General features: G+C 38.3%; 1 protein-coding gene across 1 annotated transcript; it reads left to right on the forward strand.

The window, feature by feature from the left end:
- The first annotated feature begins 19,841 nt into the window (after window positions 1–19,841).
- On the forward strand, window positions 19,842–21,177 carry LOC130832018 (heterogeneous nuclear ribonucleoprotein A1). Its single transcript, XM_057700546.1, has one exon. It carries the CDS (start codon window positions 19,898–19,900, stop codon window positions 20,858–20,860), a length of 963 nt encoding a protein of 320 aa, XP_057556529.1. The 5' UTR covers window positions 19,842–19,897; the 3' UTR covers window positions 20,861–21,177.
- The last annotated feature ends 851 nt before the right edge of the window (window positions 21,178–22,028 follow it).

Below are 22,028 nucleotides of genomic sequence, written 5' to 3' on the forward strand. Positions count from 1 at the left end.
TCTCTCTCTTTTCCCTTCCCCTTCCTTCCTTCCTCCCTTCCTCCCTCCCTTCTTTCCTTCCTTTTTTCCCCCTTTTTCTTTATCTAAACTGGATTTGACGAGACTTACCAGAGAGCAGTGACCTCAGCATACATTTCCTGCAAAGAAGATCCCTTTGAGTATGGAGGTCCCAGACTAATGAGACCCAGTCTGCAATGTGCTAAGATGCTGTCTCCAGCATCCAAAATCTCAGGGGATGGGAGGATCTTCCCTGGTGTTTAAAGAAAATACAAATGGAGAGTCTAACTGTGATCCCAGAGGATATGCCTGCCCTGGAACTGAGACTATATAGATTTCTTCTACTAGTAAAGTGTCTGAGGAAATTCTATACCTTGCATGTATACCTTACTTTGATGTGTGACCTCTGAGTCTTTTAAGCCATGTCCACAGATGTGGCATTACTTAGGATAAAAACAAAAGACATGACTACTTTTTAGGATAATTGAATTTAGATGCTATCTTGCTCCATTTTACAGATGAGGCAACTTGCCCAAAACCACAATTTAGCTGGATACAGAACTGACACTATTTTTCCCCACATACCAGTATGAGTACCACTACCATTATGCAAACAGAACTGATCTCATTGGATGCATACTTCAAATGAGTCTTCTAATAGACATCTATGGAATACCATTAATTACCAGTGAAAGAGCCATAGCCTAATTAGTGGAACAGAATTTCCCAGCTTTATCTGACTATGGTCATGTAGAGTCAACCTTTGTGTTTAGCAAACCAACAGAACGTTAGCAATGAGCAGAGCTCTAAGAGCACCCAAGATAAAAGCAAAAGTGCTTGCTTGAAAGGGGAAAAGGGGGACTTAGGAAATTGTTAGTGTGAAATTCAGAAAAAATACCTATCAGCACACTGATTTCCCCATGCTTTAGTTGACTTCAGTTTTAAGAATCGTTTTTGATATGCATATCACTGCCTCTTGTTCAAGTTAATTTGTTTAAACATTCATGAAGGGGAAGGATTTTTAATAGAAATGTGCCAAATGTTTTTTTCAATTACAGACAAACTGCGGTGTTTGCTGATCCATGAACAACGTGAATATTCACTTGTGGAGAGTTTTACTGCCTGGTAACAAAGTTGTTTTTGTTTGTTTGTTTTTGTTTTGTTTTTGTTTTTGTTTTGCTCTCTCTGTTAAATCCCAAAATCTGTAAGGAAAATAATGGGAAATGTTTTAGCATCAGCTTGCTCACAAATGGCTTCTTTTGAATAAGGCAGAGCTTTGACTGGGGCTTTGTTAGGTTAAAAAGCAAAACAAAACAATTGTGTACTGGCAAGAGAGAGCGGAGGAAATAATTCTGTGGGCTGACAAAATCAGTGAGGATGTAGTGAGATTGACAACAATGCCAGTGCTACTAAGTTCATTTTATGATCCATTAAACTGAGGGAAGCTGGGTCAGAGACTTCAGGGAAGGGGGCGCTCAAGTCACTTACTGGGAACTAAAAATGGGCACTTGCCATGGGCACTTGCCATCTACCTCTTCAAGGATTAAATCACTCATGCTGCTGCAGCTGCTGACCTTCCACATCCCCTGAAGGGAGTTCAGAGTGGAGACCAGGAATGAGGCACTCTGTGCTTTGGAAAATGGATGGAACAGGTCTTCAGATAGTTAGATGTTTTCAGGAGTTGACTACATGAGCTTTGCATCTCCTCATATCTAGAAAAGCACGAAAACCCTACATGGTGACGTCTGTTCCTCTTGACAAGCAGAAGTCCCCTACCAAAATATGTATTTGATTGCACGTACTCCCCCTTCACCAAGATTACTTATATACTAATCCTCCCCCCTGCCTCTTTGCAACAATTTCTTAGCGCTATCTGGGATGTTGCCTCCGGGGCTGCAGTCCTCATTTTGCCCCAAATAAAAATTAACTCTCACATTTTCCATTTTTTTTGAAATCGACACTACCAAAAACAGTCTCAGGGTTGGAGATCAAGGAAAGGTCAATAGAGAAGGTAGAGCCTCTGTGAGATCTGGCCCATTTCTGCTTTGCTCTTATCTTTGCTCCTCAGACCCATCAGTGTCTGGCAAATAGTAGAAGCTCAACAGAAAGAGGTCTAAGTAGACTAGCATTTACAAACAGGAATGCATAGTTGCAAATAACCTGTCCCCAATTAGGAAGAGAGAGGTTCACAAACAGGATGCTTTTCTAAAGAAGTAAGCACAGGTTTGTGCTAGGGGAACTAAGGTATAATGTGACAATTTAGTTACAATTAGGTTGCAAGAATCAGTTCTCATGGGTAGGAAGGGTCAGGAATCAGGCCTACTTGGTTGTGAGCTGCTGAGCTCATTAGCTACTGATGTTAAGCTTCATAGAGTCCTTCAGTGAAAAACTGGATGAATTCCAGAGCCAGAGAAGAAGCAGAAGCGGGGCATTGGCCCCAATATGTTTCCCCAAGGAACTGTAGAAGAACTCAGAGCCAGGAAACAGTAACACAAATGATTTTGATACCCTTTTATGGAACTTCAGGACACAAAAGAAAACCACTTGACAGATATTTCTTCCAAATCACCACCAGAGAAAGGCAACTTTGGTGTCCTGCCAGAACCACAATAGACCTCACTCAAAATTCCTTGTGTCTTGGAATCTCTACCAATTTCACTGATTAGAAAAGTGATTGTTTGGTTGAGCCTTATCACCGCAGCCTCTACCTTCTGTCATTTTATAGATGCTGCTTTCTCCGACACTGGCAACATTTAAGTCCATGCCACTGAAGTCTCTGCAGCTGACAGATGAAGATTTGACTGTTGTCAACTGCCTATCTTGAAAGGCATGCCATCTGTACTTCCCTTATCGAGAGTTGATTGGCAGAGTCTGCAAGAGATGCCCTTTTCTTTTGTCCTCAGGGAAGGAATGACTTTCTGTGGTATTTTTTCTGTTCACAGAGTGTCAGACAGGATCCCTTTTTCTCCTTCTTTAGACCTTTTCAGGAATTTCAGTCTTTCTGTGAAGATTGGATCAGAGGAGGGGACATTGGGATTTTTAGTTTCTAATGTGGAATATTCCTGGTTAGAACAATATTCCAGGGGCACAGAGATGTGAAAAATTTACATGGAGGCCAGGTCAAATTTCTAAGAAGATTTAGAGCAGATGAAGCTAAGATGATGTTGGTTGGTTGTTCATACTCATACTCAAGTCAGTCTGGATAAGATTAAGACTTGAGATTGAAACACAGGTTGGGTCCATGGCTAGAGGTTCTAACAATGGTGGGAAGGAATTGTTGAATCCCAGTTCATGGCATTGTGTTACCAGGTAGCAGCAGAACTTCCAGAAAATGGTGTGCTTCTTATTGGAAGTGAGTACTCTCTTGTCAGATATTACTGAGCATTAACAGAAGTGGTTAGAAAACTCTGGTGAACAAGTTTGACAATATTTAACAATGCTTCTGCTATTGGCTGATAGTAGAACCTTGAAAAACTGTTCTAGCACAAGAGAGAGAAATAAAAAGGAAGTACAGATAAACTGGAGTGAATGTAGTCACAGATAAAGAAAAAAAAATATGTATGCAGATGTGACCAAAGTGTGTGGCTTTGAGTTATTAAAATATATAGGTAGGTGTGTATGTAAGCAGTTTGTAATGGGGACTGTGAAAAACATTAGAAGGAAGGAAATGTTATTGTTGTGTTTTTATGGAAGGAGGTTAAATTCCCATATTTTCCAACTTGGCTGTTCCTCTAGATCTTTGGCTCCATAATATACTCATTTTTGTGACCATATTTTCCAAACCCCAAATTTGACCCTTGATCTAACACTGGCAATCAAAATATTTAAACCAGAGTATACCTACATGGACTCTTCACTTCTGGATATCTTGCTCTCAGCTGGAGCTGAAACTGATTACTGCAAATAAAATAGATACAATGCAATACCTCAGGATTTTAAAAAAAAATTAACCTCCTAAAAAATCAATTTTGACAAAATATAGATTACTCTTTACAGAAGAGACCTCCATTCTAATAAGTTTTATGTCACGGGCAGACTAAATTCCTCCACATTTTAATTTGAAATATTTAGGAATATACCCATCTAGTTTTTTAAAAGAATTGTTTTCTTTGTTTGTTTGTTTTTTTTTTAAGAATGAGGAAAAATGAAAAGTAACAATCCAAGGCCAGCATAGATGGTGAATAGTAGCTACCCATGGGATCTACCATTACGAGGTTAGAAATATTGTTAAACAATGGAATAGCATGAGCAGTGGTTGGTAGTGTTTCCTGATTTATAACAGGTGAACAGTCATCAATTCTGTTTATAAGACTGATCTTGTTACAAATGATCTTAAATTATATTGCTAGCTGGACCAAGCAAAATAATTTAAGTGTATCCTTCAGTGTCAGTTGAAGTTGTGTTCAGAGGAGCACTAGTGTTCAAAGGAGGTGGCTGGAGGCCAATAAAGATAAAGAAGAGAAATAGAAATGCTAGTCAGGTGGGGGAGTCATCATGATCTCTACCTTCTTCTTACTCAAAGGAGCTTGACTTCCTTTTGCTTTGAATAAGAGAATTTTGCATGACATTTTCCTTCCTTTAAAATGCTCTTCTCTTCCCAATATGAAAGTTTTAATTTAGAGAAAAGAGTGCAGAGATTTATATATGGGACAGTTCTTAATGTTCTTTATAAACACAGAAATGAACTTGGTGACATCTAAAGACTTCTTCCAGGTATATCAGTCTTTAGCTCAAGACCTGTCATACTAATCAAAATGGACTGAGAAGCCTTATTGGGAGAACCTATCTTCCCTTCAGGGTAAAAAAGACACCAGGACTTAAGCCAACTTGTTCTCTTCACACATGTTCAGCAACTCTTCCTGGGAAAGCCTCCAAACTAAGCCAATCAGACTCTATCTTCTCAGGCCCTCTGCTCAAACAATAGAATGACCTCTGAGAAATTTCACTGCTGTAGTGTGAGGGCCACCAGCAAGCCACATTCTCTAACTGGAATTTCAGCTTGGCTCTACCAATCCTTTTGATCCACTTTTCTCATTCCTCTCAGCAACTGTCCTGAAAAATCACCAGCCTCACAAGTATACAAACTAACAAATCTTACTCCCATCCTCAAAAAACTTTGAAACGAAAATCCAGGTAGTTATTGATAAAATGCGTCAGCTTCCTGCCTCCACAACTATGAACATAACTCAGTAGCAATTTTTACCTGCTTTCTTTCAATTTCAGAGGATAAAATATCCCTCCTCTTCCTCAGTGCCAATTCCTCTTCTCTGTACTCAATCTCATCCCCACAAATTTTCTCAAAGGAATCACTCAGTCAACACTGTACATGATTGTCTACCATTCTCCTCAATTTTTTTCATCTATGCCTCTGTTCAAGAGTATCCCATCCTCATTCTGCCTGTGAACCCATGTGATATTGATATATAGATATAGATATCCTGAGCTCTCTCTCTCTCCATATATATATACATATTTTTTATGACAGATATTTGTATTATAGTATTCTTAATTGTAATAACAGAAACACAGCTAAGATTAGAACAGAAACATAAACATATTTTATTGTCTTTCATGCCTAGAATTATGGAAGCTTGGAATTTAAAAGTTCCAGCCCTAATCATCAAGGATAGAGATTTCCTCTTCCATTTTCAGGATGTCAGCTTTTGTCCTTAGGCTTGTCCCTCTTGGTTGCAAGATGGCTGTTACAGCTCCAGAAATCACAGCCTTAGATAACTACATCCAAGGCTCATCTTTTGATGAGGAAAGAACATGAGCTTTTCTGTGCCTCTTATTAAAAACATTCACAGAAGCCCTATAGTATGTTTCTTCTCATGTCTCATTGGCAGGATCACACTGTAATCAGGCTCCTCTGGGGCTGAGTAAGGGACCAGATCTAGATCACCACTGTAATTCAGGATGCCCTGGGGCTGAGTGGTGGCCCAGATACCCTAAAGCACGTGGCCACTTGATATCAGAACTAAATTAGAGTTCTGGAAGAAAGAAAGAAGCAAGGATGGGGGCTGGGGTGCTAAAGTGTTCTTTAAACTACACATTCAATTTGTCAGGCTGCCAGGCCTGAACATTACTGTTATTGTGGCTTTACTCTTCCTGCTTACACAGCCTTGGCTCTGTGGCCGCCTCTAATAGGATGTTTTGTTATTTTTGTTGTTGTTGTTGTTAGTTGACCTTTGGGGTAAAGAGAAAATAAGTAGGTATTAAGGAGAGAATAAGTATGTATAAGTTTGCAGGTGGAGGAGGGAAAGTGAGAAGAGTAGAGCAAATTCAATAAAACATAAATTCATGACTACGTTGCTGAACTGAGCTCAATTATTTATAACACTTGACTGCTTCTTACGCATGTTGGGAAGTCTACCATTTAAATAGCCATATGTCTATTGGTCCAGAAATAGATGAAATGAGAACAAAAGGATCAGTTTGGAATTCAGGCTGGAATAAGCATTCTATAGTACTCTAATGCAGAGTCTTGTTGAGTTACACATTGCTGTGACTCTAAAGGAATGATTTCAACAAAGCACAGGGATGCCTCTCTAGTCATACCTGTGTTCCTTCAGGCTAAGGACCTATAATGAATTTTCAATGATATTATGAACCACTGGAAAATTGCAGAGGGATCTCATAGTGAACAATAGTCTCTGCTAGAGGCAAATTTGAAGATAAATCAAGTTTGATGCTCAACTATGCTGAGAACATGTTTGCATAGAGCTGCTGAATCAATGTCTTGGTTTTCCCTCACGCATTCTGTATTTTGTGTTCTGATTCTGGTATAACTTCATCTTCCCACTCCCTTTTGGGCTCTCCATTCATTTTTCCCTTGTTGTCCTCCTTTTTCTCACATCCAGACTTGCCTTTTTCTTTCATTCTCTCCTTGACTCCTGTTCTTTCCTCTGCTTCTTCTTTCCCAATTCCCTTTAATGTTAAGAGTCAATTGGAGGGGCTTCCTAGGTGGTGCAGTGGCTAAGAATCTGCCTGTCAATGCAGGGGACATGGATTTGATCCCTGCTCCAGGAAGATCCCACATGCCTCAGAGCAACTAAGCCCATGTGCCACAACTATTGAGACTGCACTTTAAAGCCTGTGAGCCACAACTGTTGAGCCCATGTGCTGCAGCTACTGAAGCCCACGTGCCTAGAGCCCATGCACTGCAACAAGAGAAGCCACGGAAAAGAGGAGCCTGCGCACCACAATGAAGAGTAGCCCCTGCTCACCGCAACTAAAGAAAGCCCACACACAGCAACAAAGACCCAACACAGCCAATAAAATAAAAAAAAAAAAAAAAAAAAGAGTCAATTGGAGTGAATATTTGTCCCTATCAGACACTATTAGACTTTTAGGGGTCTGTCCCTGTCTAGTTTGCACTTTGCTTTCTGGTAGTATCAAGGTAAATGTAATAAGCAGAGTCTTTGTTTGGTCAAGTTTGACTACGTAGACAAACAATTTAGATAAATAATTCCCAAGCTCCACTCACAAAAATACCCTTTTTCTCCTTTGTAGTGTGTTTTCAGGCCTTAAATTTTTTATGTTCCTGCTTTAACACTTCTCTTCACAATGCCTCCATAAAAAAGTAATATCTTTTCTCTTTTGTTAAAAGAGGAACATCCTCTGAAGCAGCTATCTTCTCAAGATGTGTTGAAATCCCAAGAGGAATCATGTTTTACATTTAAAAAAAAAAAATGCTTTCCCATGTATTATCTTGTTAGATAATCCCCCAAATCCTGTCAAGTAGGCAGGGAGGCAAAACTGTTTCAGAGAAGTTTGGGGAGCAATATAATAGGCTAATTAAGGGCAGAACCTAGATCTCTCTCAGTCTTTACAGTTCTGATACCTATGAGTTTGCATTATAGTAATTTTATATAAAATAAGCAGATACAGAGACAGTGACTGTACCATAACATGTATGATTTTCTTCTTTATCTTCAAGAGGAAATAACATTCGCAATTAGCCCATGGAAACTGGAAATGCTTTGCCTGAATGACAGACACACCTTTATCACTACTGCTCCAGCTGCATTTTTTTGTCCTTTAGTCCATTTTACTCAGATGCTTGACAAGGCATCAGTACTGACCGAGAAATGAGCTTTGGTTTCATTTTTTCTCCCTACCTCCCTCTCTTTTTCTCTATTTCTCTACTTTCTTTCTCTGTTTCTTAAGTTTCTTTGCTTCCACCCCCACTACTAAGAAGAAATGAGAAATCCTCAGTTCTATTCATTCACACTCTCTTTGCTTGCATTCTATTTTAATTCTTTTTTTCCCTCTCAATCCTATAATGTAATGCCAATTATTAGAAAATATAATTCACTGTGTCTCACACTATCTATAATCTACTAGAACATTTTCTTCACATTCTTAATATCTCTGGTGTCAGAGAGAATTACAGCTGGGAGGCTGACTGCAGGCCTCTATGTAACGAGAGGAGAGAAGAACATTGTTTTCACAGGTGGATTTTGTATTGTGTGGTGGGGTTTCATGATTTTCCTGGAAGAGTTAGATATTTTGTTATGCATTTACAATTATTTTTGTCAAAAGAAAAGAGAGACACTATGATTAATTATGATTTCCTCATAGAAGTAAGAACATAAAACTGCTTCGGTAGATCAGTATAAAGCAGAGAACCTTCCCTATACATTTCCAAAGATATCCAGTAGATGATGCTTCCTAGGCAGTTTAGGTCTGTAACACAGCTCTGAATATTTGTGGCTCATTCTATGCCTTTGAGTCTAACTTTCCATAGCTCCTGGCTTCTCCCTCTCAGCTCTCTCTCTCTCTTTCTCTCTATTTCCCCATCTCTATTCTTCTCTTTCACTCAGTCTCTACACACACACACACACACACACACACACACAAACACTACATCAAGGTAAACGCATAAACAAATGAAGTCTACATCTTTCCTTCAAAATTTAGCAGTCAACTTAGTCTCTGTCCTGGGAACTCTGGTCTTTTTATTTTCAAAAGACAAGATTTATGAGTCTACCTACCAGGAATTCAGACAAAGCTAGAGAAATTCAGCCAGAGAAACAGAAATGGTGAAAAAAAAAATTGCAATAGGATGGTGTATAGGAATGAAAGTGAAGAGAAGGTAAAGACAAGGTAGACAGAAAAATTATTCCTTCCTAGGCAAACAACATGCCATTTGGTAAACTGGATGTGAGAGAATTGCAATGAAATTTAACTTTAAGACCTTGGGTCCTTTGTCAGGTCCACAACACACACACTTTTTTTTTTTGGTACCAAAAACCCTAGAAGCGTTATTTCCATCCCTTCTTGGTCATTGCAAGTATACACATACCCTCTTCAGCTCCTTCTTCCTCAGTAACTCAGGGGTGTTCAACAACCTTTTCAGCCACCTACCCTCCTACTGTCCCCTTGCCCTACTCTTGCTGAAAAATGCATAGAGATACTTTTTTTGAGAATTTCATTGTTAACCATTATAGAAAAACAGACATATAATAACAATAATAATCTCCAAGCAGTTACAAACATTTTAGGGTTTTATGTATGATCAAGTTCCCTAGTGTGTATTTTATAAAATCCTCTGAAATTTATCCATCCATACAACTAAATGATACTCTCAGATACCATTTTTATAAAATAGGTCATGGTCCTAGTGGAATCATTTTGATTTTCTCATAAATATTTCCTTAGCGTTGAGCCCCACAGTTCAATTAACAAATCAGCCCATAATTTAGAATTTTATTGTGTTTCGTTTACAATACATTTTACCATATGAAATAGCCTGAGCAGTTAAAATTAAGTACTGACTTCATGCAACATCCCCTCTGTAGACACAGAAGCAAAGACACACTAAATTATATTTGGTAATGCTCAATGGTGATCAACTAAATGATGGTGTATTAATTTCCTGGGACTGCCGTGACAAAATATTAAAACTGGGTGGCTTGAATGAAACAACATAAATTTATTTTCTACATTTCTGTATGATAGACATTTGAAATCAAGCTGTCAGTGGGATTGGTTTGTTCTTGTAAGTTCAGATGTAGAATATTTTCTATGCTTGTCTCCTAACCTCTTGGAGTTGCTGGCAAACTTTGGCATTTCCTGGTTTGAAGGCTCATCACTCCAGCCTCTGCCTCTGTCTTCACATGGTTTCTCCTTTCTTATGTATTTCTGTGTCACATTAGTACACATTAGAACATGATATTATTCTCCCTCTGTGTGTGTGTTGCATTAGTAAGGGCATCAACCATTGGACTTAGGACTCACATGAATTCCGTGTGACCTCATCTTAACTAATTACATATGTAAAATGTCTCTTTCCAGTTAGGGTCACATTCTGAGGTTTCAGGTGGACCTGATTTTTCTGGTACACTAGTCAACCCACATTAGATGCTAAATGAGGGTCCTTCTACTTACAGGAAATGCAAGCTAAAACGAAATGCTGTCCTTGGATATTTTATTCCCCTATCCGCTTAGTGTCAGTTTTACTTTTCGGCAGAATAGTTGGGTTTACCCATACTTTCAGGATATAGTAAGTCACACCATTGATGTTTACTTTATTCATCTCCGAACCCTTCCTTGAAAGTAAACACAAGAAATCAGAATCATATCACCATTGTCTGGGGTTCTGAAAATAAAATGCATTCTTTGTTTTGATTTAAAGCTACATATTTAGAATTCACGTAACAAGACAGAATAATTTCTAGAATGGACTTTAGATCTCCTTCGTAAAGCACTTGGCAAAGAACTAGGAGTTGAATATAAGGTTCATCAATTGAAATTGTTGAAAAAAATTATTCTTCTTGATGGTGAATTATGAAGACATAGATATTAAACACACACGCACATATGCACACATGCACACACATACACACTTCTACAGACAAAATACAGGAAATAGGGTAATCCCCATAGTTTGCACTATTTTATTTCAAGAGAAAATATTTCATATTCAAATTATGTAGTTTCATACCTGTTTAGAAAACAAACTCACCAACTCTCCTAGTCTTTGCATCTCAGATTCTTGGCATAACAGGTTTTCAGTCAATCTAGTTGAAATTTTGTGTCAAATCTGGGCTTTCTTCCACCCCACCTTGCTCTTGTAGTTTTATTTTGTCACAAATTATAGCAAAATAATGTTTCAATATGGCTTAGAGTCAGCCTAGAGTAGCAATGAAGAGCATTGATTCTGGAAGCAGATGGCCTGCATTCAAATCCAGGCCCTACCCATGTGTGAATATCAACTAGGACATCTTTGGGCCTCGTTTCCTTATTTGTAAGATTGAGATAACAAAAATAATACATCACTTATAAGAATATTGTGCGGGTGAAATAAGTTAATATCTCTGATGCTCTCACTTATAGAGTATTTGTGAAATAACTACATATCTGCTAGAACAGAGACTCACTGACGGTGGGTCTCCTGTGTTGCATCCCCATCATTCTCTACAGCACCAAAAACAGTGTTCTTCACTTAACATATATGCACTCCAGTGTTTATGTACATAAAATACAATTGAATTGATATGAATTAACTTCCCTCAGCAGAATTCGTTTCTTTGCATATGGATTGATTTTACCCATGGGGAAGAGAGATGTCTATCCCTCCTAGAGGTTTACAGTGCTGACAGGATAGGAAACTAACAGATCAGCGCTCATGAAGCATGGAAATTCATGTTTTGTTTTTGTTTTTCCAGATCTTTATTGGCGTATAATTGCTTTACGCTGTTGTGCCAGTTTCTGCTATACAACAAAGTGAATCAGCTGTATATATACAGATATCCCCATATCACCTTCCTCTGGAGCCGCCCTCCCACCCTCCCTATCCCATGCCTCTAGGTCATCACCAATCATTGAGTTGATCTCCCTGTGTTATGCAGCATCTTCCCACTAGCTATCTATTTTACAGCTGGTAGTATATATATGTTATGTAATGCTAATCTCTCACTTTGTCCCATTTTACACCTCCCTGCCCCCCTCCCCATGTCCTCAAATCTGTTCTCTACATCTACGTCTTTATTCTTGTCCTGCCACTAGGATCATCAGTGCCATTTTTCTTTTCTTTTCTTTTTTTTTTTTTTAGATTCCATATATATGAGTTAGCATGTGGTATTTGTTTTTCTTTTTCTGGCTTACTTCACTCTGTATGACAGACTCTAGGTCCATCTACCTCACTACAAATAACTCAGTTTCATTCCTTTTTATGGTTGAGTAATATTCCCTTTTATATATGTGCTACATCTTCTTTATCCATTCATCTGTTCCCTCTTAGAGGTTTATGGTGCTGGCAGGACCGGCAACTAACTGATTAGTTCTCATTGAGCATGGAACTTCATGTTTTGAAAAGTTTCTTGTAAGTATCTCTCCCAACCTCTCTTGAACAAGCTAAATAGTCCACTTCAAAACCTATCTTCTGTTTAGTGACTTTTGCATTGACCTCAGAAATGCATTTCTTCCTAAGTGTCCCTCAACATTATTTTTGTGTTCTATAACGATGTGATTCATAAATGTTAGCATAGTTTGTAAGACTGGAAGGCGTGGTAGGATTTTCCAAGCCTGTGGTTATTGCCAGTGGTGCACATTACAGTCAACTTGGAGATTAGATTTGTCTTTGGAAAGATATGATGGCAGCCCATCATCATAAATATGGATTATACAAGGGAGTAGGGCAGTGGTTCCATGTCTGAGTTCTGAAGTTTGATATTAATGGGTCTCAGGGCAGGCCACCTCAAAATATGCCACAGAGATACACTAATTATTTTGAATTAAAGTTACCTGAGAAACATCTGGTACAAGAAGAACAATCTGACCCTGCTTTGTTCCTCGAAAGCAGGAAACAAATCCCCAGGGGAAGGTATCCTCCCTATGCCAGGAGGATGGAGGACATCTTTATCATCAGAGAAAGGGAATTTGAATCAGAGGAAGCTATGTAAACGCACTTTGTTACTTCTTCAGTAATTGGTTACTCCAAGCCCAAACTCTTTTGTTTTTGATAAATCCTCACAAATAATTGATTATCTGTCTAAAAGGGTATGTAAACAATGACTGTTTCAGTCACTGCTCAGGTTTCATACCTATGGTGCCTCTATACGTACAAAATTAATTTTTCTCCTGTTAATCTGTCATGTGTCAATTTAATTATTAAACCAGCCAAAAAACCAAGAGGGTTAGAGGAGAAAATTTCCCCTTCCCTACAAAATAAATGACAGACCCTTTCACTTGTCATCAGAGTGACCTCGACAGTATTTCTCAAAATTGCAGAGGGGGCTCCTCATTGCCATGGCTTCTCTTGTTGCGAAGCACCGGCTCTAGGCACGTAGGCTTCAGTAGTTGCGGCACACAGGCTCAATAGTTGTGGCGCATCGGCTTAGTTGCTCTGTGGCATGTGGGATATTCCCGGACCAGGGATTGAACCTGTGTCCCCTGCATTGGCAGGTGAATTCTTAACCACTGCGTCACCTAGGAAGTCCCTCCCATGTACTTTTAAGATTTATAGAACTCTATTTCACTTTGGGTCCATCAGAATTTTATGCTCTCGGTAACCTGTGAATTTTAAATGCAAGTGGTTGGCAAGGAATGTTGGTAATGATGTGTGTTTCCAGTATCTCCTCTGCTCACCTGCTCACATGCATGCCCCAGTTTCCCACTGACCTTCACTGAGGAAACACAAATTCCAAGATAAAATTAAGTATTCAAGATGGTGATGGTGGAGCAGGAAACCATTAAACTGAGCTTTGTTTATTGCACAGGTCCAAGCCCATAAAGCTAGGCTTAATGATAATATGAATAAAATGTCTAGCACTTGCTGTGCCTGGCTGTGTGATGAAGCCACTTTCTATGCATTATATCTTTAATGTTCACAGTAGCTCTATTTAACACATGAGGGAGTTGAAATTTTAAGATATTAAGCAATGAGCTTCTAGATCCTAGGACTTGGTTTTTTTCGCAACAAGAGAAGCCACAGCAATGAGGAGCCCCTGCTCTCTGCAACTAGAGAAAGCCCGTGCACAGCAACAAAGACCCAACTCAGCCAATAAACTATTTAATTAATTAATTTTAAAAAAATAAAAAATAAATAAAAGTACAAGGGAAATGTCTTACATCTACAACTGAGGCCATGCTTCCCCAAGATCCCATACTTTCCACTTGACCCAGGACTTGCTTTGAATGCCAAATGAAGACATTTGCAGTCTAAGACCCATGACGAATCCAAGATCCCCTCCATATCCTTTCTTACTCAAGTTACATCCCTGTGTGTACTAACTGTTTACACTTAGAAGGAAAAGGGAAAGACAGAGCAACCCATAATTCTTTTTAATTCTTTCTTACTTGCCATTAAGCTGAAGGTAGAGAGGATTGGTAGAATGTATATGCATCAAAAAGTTAAAATACAAACTGTTTTGTGTAGTGTTTCCACTGTTCTGGTAGGAACAAAATATATATAAATACACAAACTTGGAATACAAATTTTACAATTTTGGTGATTCCACATGCGAGTTAAATGCTTTCATATTTGCATGTACAACTGGCATTGTATAATACATATAATGATAAAAATCCTGCCAATAATTTAAATTTAATTTTTCACTAGTTAGAATGACATTAAATAACAAATGAAACACACTGTGACGAGTTGAACGAGAGACCATGGACTATAAAGGAAAAAGATTTATATTGTAATATATTCAATGGGCACTTTTTCAATGCTTTTTGAACTGGGGGCCCTGAAGTTTCATTTTATACTGAGTTCCACAGGTAATGTAGCTGGCTCTGCCATCACAATTATAATCATTTTCAACAGGTCTGGGCTGGGGCTTCAGGTTGAAAAATCCTTAATGAAACTAGAAATAACTTTGCAAAATTATTATTCAGATCAGGAAGCTGTATCTTATTTATAGTTGAGCACAATTCCCACTTTGTAATCTGCTGTTAAAACTGAGAATATTTTTTAAATTGCACAAATATTAGATTCTGAGGAATGTCAGATTAATTATTTTCTGTTTTGTTCAAATTCTCCTCCAAAAAGAAAACATAAGCATAGTGTTTGTTCCATCTCCTTTCATCTAGAATTGATCCCTCTGTTTCCTGAGTTCATGTTTTCTTTCATCTGGCTGTACCTATGACAGTGCATGTTCTTACCTGCATTGTGGTGCCTCAGCTCCCCAACTATCCTGAGACTTGGGGTCCTTTCTTGTAGCAGTCTTCAGATTGGATAGACGATTTCCATGCAGATGATCGGAGTCTCTTCCTGATGAGTGAATGAGTGAATAGGCTAAGTAATTGAACTGACTGAACCCATTTTAATAATTACCAAAGGAAGAGGGGGTCAGAACCTGAGGCGTTATGTTAAATTCTAGTTTTGACTGCATTTATGCTTTCACCAGAGAGAAAGCAGCAATATGTCAGTTATCATAGAGTATTGCCTTTATCTTCCTGCAATGGGGCTGTTTGATTCCACCATTTCAATTTATTATTGTGAAATAAATAATAGTTCTTGTAACTGAGAGTGACCAGACAGACATTGGACACAATTTCTAAAGGTAAGAACTGCTTAAACTGGTCTTCAAATGATGCAGCTTCTGCCCTATTTAGACAACTTTAAATCCTTATTCCACTTATATAGTCCCATCCTGAGCAGCTAAGACTTTCACCCCATATTGCACTGCACAATTGACTCGCTTCCTTGTGTGTGTGTATGTAGGGGGGGGGAGTTCACTCTCCTCCAGTGCTTCATGTATCATCTGGTGCTGGAGACAGAGAGAATACAACATTGATGGAGCAATGGGCTGATCCAATATGGCAAATCCTATATTCCTGCTTGGGTACAAATGAATAACCTCATATAGTTCTGCACACATTCAACAAAATGATGAAAGGGAGGGAAAAAAAAAAACAAAAAACAAATGGAATTTCCTGATCATTGCATTCCACTTTATTTTTCTGTTTTAACTTCATAAGTGAATTCAGTGTCTGTAGAAGGCAATTGATGGCTGTAAGAGAAAAGGAAAGAAAAATGTTAAAGCCCCAAACCACAATCTGAGCGCTGTTAGGCTTGGTTCTCTCCTCCTGCTGGAATCTTCAGCTGGACTCCTCTTCTCACAGACTTCAAAGGTCATCTCAGCATGTCAGGGCCAAGGGATGATGGATTCTGCAGGACAGGGCTGCAAACCTAAGTCTGCCACCTTTTATTACTTGGGGGAGCAAGGGAATGAGGACAAAGAGGGGGAGGATTGACTACGTGTATATGCAAGAAACAAACGATGCCTCAATTTGTCTCCAGACCCCTCAAATTTCACCTCCAAGGCGTTGTGCTCCATACCAATCATCTCACTTTCTCAACAGCCCAGCTTAAACATATTTTCAACTTCTAGCCTTCTGGAATGCTGTATAAGTTAATTTCTTTGCCTGTCTAATCCTCGTGATGCATATTCTTCACATCTTACCTCCTGTATGAAGTCTTCCTTAATCAGCACAGACCACAACAGTCTTTCTGTCACTGTGCATTTCCGAAGAATTTATTATATACTACTTTTTTTGTCATTGTTACTCTGCACTTTACTTTTTATTTTGCACAAATATATGTTTCTTCCTATTAAATAAATTCATTAATGGGAAGTCTAGCATTTTTTATCACTTGAAGTGCATTTTATATAATAAGTTCATAATTAATATTCATTAATAAAAGTTACTGTTATCTTTAAAATAAGTATATGTAAGCCATCTGTGTAGATTCCATATTTTTCCATATATTTATATTTTAAATATTCAGTTAAAGGATAAAAAGAAAATGAGTTGATTATCCTTCTATACTGTATGAAAATAGCTGTAAGACAGAAACTGTATTTCCAAGTGCTAAGTTCCATCAAGCACCACCTTACTCCATGAGCAGTCATTTTTTTGTTTTTGTTTTTTTTGTTTTGTTTTGTTTTTATTTTTCTATTGAGTATCAAGGGCTAGGGAGCCTGATTCCAACTTGATTATATCTAGGTGAAGAAAGACGGAAGGAGGATAAACCCATCCATCATAACCAATCAGCGAATTTAAAAGATCAGGGCATATTAACCAGAAAAGCAGACAAGAATGAGCAGGACAAACGTGCAAAAGGCCCAATGGGCATAAACAATATATGCAATGCAAGGAGGCAATACTGCAGAAAGAGCTCAAAAATAATTGAATGTGAACACTATACATAAATCCAGATGAGAGTCAAGCTGTGACCTTGAGGTGAAAAGGCTCCTTAAACTGCAACCAAAGCTTTCTATTCTAAAGGGATTAAATCTCTGAAAATCATTCTCTTTCTTTGCATTCATGTTTCACACTTTGTAGTGCTCACATAAAAAGGGCAGATATACCAGCAGTTCAGTGTTTGCTTTCTTAGTTTCTTTTCTTCCCAGATAGCTGGTATTGGCTTTACCACAGATCAGAGTAGGTGAGCCTTTTTCACCTTCTGATTATGGTCTGTAATTGTCAATACCAGGTTAGCAAGCTTTCTGATGGAAATTACCAGTGCAGGAAGAATGATAAAGTAATCTGCTCAGGTGGGAGAAGTATAGATTCCGGAGCTCAAGTCATCTTTTCTAGGGCTCTCAATAATTATGAGAGCAAATTTAATAAACCTTTGCATGAAACTTGTAACAGAACATCCCTAGATTTTATTGTTGCCTTTGCACTGCAAAGTAGAGAATACCAGCAAAGGACTAAAATGTTCAAACACAGGCTAGGCCAGGCTGAGTCCTCACTGCTTTTCTATGGCCACAGTGTAACATTCAAATCCAACTCCTAAAACAGGGTTGCCTGTGGCATTCACAGATTTGATTTTTTCTTTCTCACCAAACATGTAGCAATGATCACAGAGCTCAAACTTATTTAGAATGGCAGCTACCGCAGCAGACAGTGGTTTCTTACTTAGTTCAGTGCTTGAAAGGATTAAACCTGGATTAGGAGGAGGAAGGATGTATTCCCAATGGGCAATATTTATAACAAGGAGAAGGCATTTTTCTACCCCCTCTATGAGCATAACAAGGAGGAAAAATGAATCCCCGCAATGATTCTTAAAATGGCAAGATGTGGGCAAGTCTTAAGAAATACACCTTTCTAATTCCCAGGCGACTTATATGTGTGTGTCTAAGTATCCAATTAGCAGGCACAGATGCCCTTTTGCATGAAAAAAATACAGGGTCTTACAACTGCAAACCAGCTGTGCCCATAAATTTCACCAATCACTTTGCAGAGATGTACCAAGAATTTAGACTTGAATATAATGGAATTTATTTTCTTCTGTATTAAAATCATCAAAGACTGATTGACATTTTTTGTCCAGCAAAATATTTTCCTCAAAGAGGCTCAGGAAATCACAACACATGTAAGCCTCACCAAAAATCAAAAGAAATAGATGATTTTTGACCCATGAAAAGTCACCACGTTCTAAACCAGCTCTGTACATCAGAATTCTTCTTCGCCATGATAGGATTGTTCTATATCTCACTTCAATTACTCGGCCCATGTAGTAGTTTGTGAACTTGAAATGGGTCTAATGAAACTGTTGGGACTGCATTCTTAATTTTATTTAATTTTAACTAGCTTAAATTGGAGTAGCCATATGAGTGGTTACCATATTGAACAAAACAATGCAAATCATTCATGGTGTTGATATGTCAATAAATTAACAAAATGGCGGTCAGGCACCTGCTGCACAATAGCCATGTGATAGCCATACAAGCTAACCTGTGTGAGGCTGCCTTCTCTTCTGTTAAGTACTACTAATAATGGTTCTTCCAGTATTGCTGGATGGTTAAATGTACAAGGTATGAATCACCCGACCTCTTACCTGAAACAAAGTAGGACCGTAATCAGTGTTTTTTGTATCTTTCTTCTTTTGCCTTTCCCTCCTTTCTTCCTTTTCTCCCTTCTTCCCTTCCTTTTTTTTCTTCCCGTATTAGATATGAAAGAAGAACCAAAAAAAATGGCAAATGGACAGTATCTTTGATAAGGACTATGTTTATACTTGTTGCTTCATTGAATGCACGGTCCTAAATCAGAATTTTGCGTGAAAGTTGCTTCCATCTGGCCTACCCTACCCTCAACAATCAGGAAACAGTACACAACACAGCTGCTAAACTGTGCTTATATCTCTTGTAGATTTTAAAATTTGTATTGAACTTATGATGAAAAGAGAAGTTATTTGAAGAAAGGTGATTGTCACTGGACCTGGAAAAGAAGATGTAGACAGAGGAAACGGCAGGATTAAAAGACAAAGAGAGAGAAGGGGACACAAAGGAGGATAATTCAATCTAGTGAATTCTAAATTAAGGTATGTGTTTTGCCCTCAATCTCATTATACTTAATAAATGCTGGAAAACTTTAATACATAATGTTTAAGACCTTATATGTTCAAATGAAAGAATTAAATGGCTTTCAAATGGCACAATGAACACCGCTCAGCTCTCCTGTCCTCCTGCACCCTCCTTCCTGTTTCCCAGCTACTTTGAAAGAAGATGCATCTACCAGAATAATCTACTGGATTATTTGATTTCTTCTTCGTATTGGCCACCACTCTTCCCACCATGTGTTACTTCTTTTCTGTCTCTTTGTCCTCTATGCACATATATCTTTTCTTTTCAATCTCACTCTTTTACGTTTGCTGCTTATTTGGCTGCTCTATTTTCTTGATGCATTTTCCTGGGTATGGCCAACATAATTTGGTGACTTGGTTTAGAACCTTCTATTTAGCACATGGCAGGTGTTGGGAGAAAATCTTAAGTAGTTGTTTTGTACATTGTTTTTGGTTTCATTATGAATCCATGGGAAAATGGATCACTGAAATGAGCTATGTAACTAAAAGCCACAAAAAAAAACCCATTGGGCCTTTCTGCCCGTGGACACCGCCGAGTAAGCATCGTTGACGTCTCCCCCCTCCACTGCCGTCATGTCCAAGTCAGAGTCTCCCAAAGAGCCCGAACAGCTGCGGAAGCTCTTCATCGGAGGTTTGAGCTTTGAAACAACCGATGAGAGTCTGAGGAGCCATTTTGAGCAATGGGGAACGCTCACAGACTGTGTGGTAATGAGGGATCCAAACACGAAGCGCTCCAGAGGCTTCGGGTTTGTCACCTATGCCACTGTGGAGGAGGTGGATGCGGCCATGAATGCAAGGCCACACAAGGTGGATGGAAGAGTTGTGGAACCAAAGAGGGCCGTCTCAAGAGAAGATTCTCAAAGACCTGGTGCCCACTTAACTGTGAAAAAGATTTTTGTCGGTGGCATTAAAGAAGACACTGAGGAACATCACTTAAGAGATTATTTTGAACAGTATGGGAAAATTGAAGTGATTGAAATCATGACTGACCGAGGCAGTGGCAAAAAGAGAGGCTTTGCTTTCGTAACCTTTGATGACCATGACTCCGTAGACAAGATTGTCATTCAGAAGTACCATACTGTGAATGGCCACAACTGTGAAGTAAGGAAAGCCCTATCTAAGCAAGAGATGGCTAGTGCTTCATCGAGTCAGAGAGGTCGAAGTGGTTCTGGAAACTTTGGTGGTGGTCGTGGAGGTGGTTTTGGTGGGAATGACAACTTTGGTCGTGGAGGAAACTTCAGTGGTCGAGGTGGCTTTGGTGGCAGCCGCGGTGGTGGTGGATATGGTGGCAGTGGGGATGGCTATAATGGATTTGGTAATGATGGAAGCAATTTTGGAGGTGGTGGAAGCTACAATGATTTTGGCAATTACAACAATCAATCTTCAAATTTTGGACCCATGAAAGGAGGGAACTTTGGAGGCAGAAGCTCTGGCCCCTATGGCGGTGGAGGCCAATACTTTGCCAAACCACGAAACCAAGGTGGCTATGGCGGTTCCAGCAGCAGCAGTAGCTATGGCAGCGGCAGAAGGTTTTAATTACTGCCAGGAAACAAAGCTTAGCAGGAGAGGAGAGCCAGAGAAGTGACAGGGAAGCTACAGGTTACAACAGATTTGTGAACTCAGCCAAGCACAGTGGTGGCAGGGCCTAGCTGCTACAAAGAAGACATGTTTTAGACAATACTCATGTGTATGGGCAAAAAAAACTCGAGGACTGTATTTGTGACTAATTGTATAACAGGTTATTTTAGTTTCTGTTTTGTGGAAAGTGTAAAGCATTCCAACAAAGGGTTTTAATGTAGATTTTTTTTTTTTTTTTTTTTTGCACCCATGCTGTTGATTGCTAAATGTAATAGTCTGATCATGACGCTGAATAAATGTGTCTTTTTAAAAAAAAAAAAAAAAAAAAACCCATTGGTCTGTTTGGCTGCAAATGAGTCAACAACAACAAGATAATACCTATTTTTGAGGATCTGTTTTACCATAATGGAAAATTATTTGAAATTTGGGGAAAAGTCATGCATAAAATCAAGAAATAACCTTGATGAAATCCAGGGCCTGAGGTTCACTTCCATGGAACCCTGCCTCTTGTCTCCTGAAGTTGCCTTAGCACAGAGGCTCCCAGAGCTGTTACATCCCACAGATCTGGAATTGAAACTGCCAGAGCTTGTGGGAGCTCAGCTAGACACACATACATTCTTAGCTCCATTCCTGTGTTTCCAGAATCAACAGAGCCCTCCATGAACTACCTGAATTCTGAAAGTTCCTAGCAAGCTGATTAATTACAGCCATAAAGGTAATATACTGTACTATACATATATATATAAATATTATACATGTAAATATATATTTATAAGTAGCATAAATAAATAATATACTTATATGTTATAATATATATTTATAGTACATTCATAATAGTAATATATTATATTACTGTGTTTTTATATATAATATATTATATACAATATATAAATATAATATATTTATATATAATACAATGTATATAATATACTATCATATACTATCATTAACATAATATATAATTATTATATATTATGTATTCATATATAAAATATAATATTAAGTATATTACATTATATTCATATATATTAATATATGAATGCATATGTTTTCTAAAATTATATTTATATATTTAATAATTATGTATTATATATTTAAATTTATGTATTATATATTACATGTTAGA

This window comes from Hippopotamus amphibius, chromosome 11 (assembly GCF_030028045.1).
Source record: "Hippopotamus amphibius kiboko isolate mHipAmp2 chromosome 11, mHipAmp2.hap2, whole genome shotgun sequence".
In the NCBI taxonomy this organism is placed as follows: Eukaryota; Metazoa; Chordata; class Mammalia; order Artiodactyla; family Hippopotamidae; genus Hippopotamus; species Hippopotamus amphibius.

What these genes read in the sequence shown, in the direction of transcription:
- LOC130832018 (XM_057700546.1), top strand. Translation starts at nt 19,898, where the DNA reads ATGTCCAAGTCAGAGTCTCCCAAAGAGCCCGAACAGCTGCGGAAGCTC.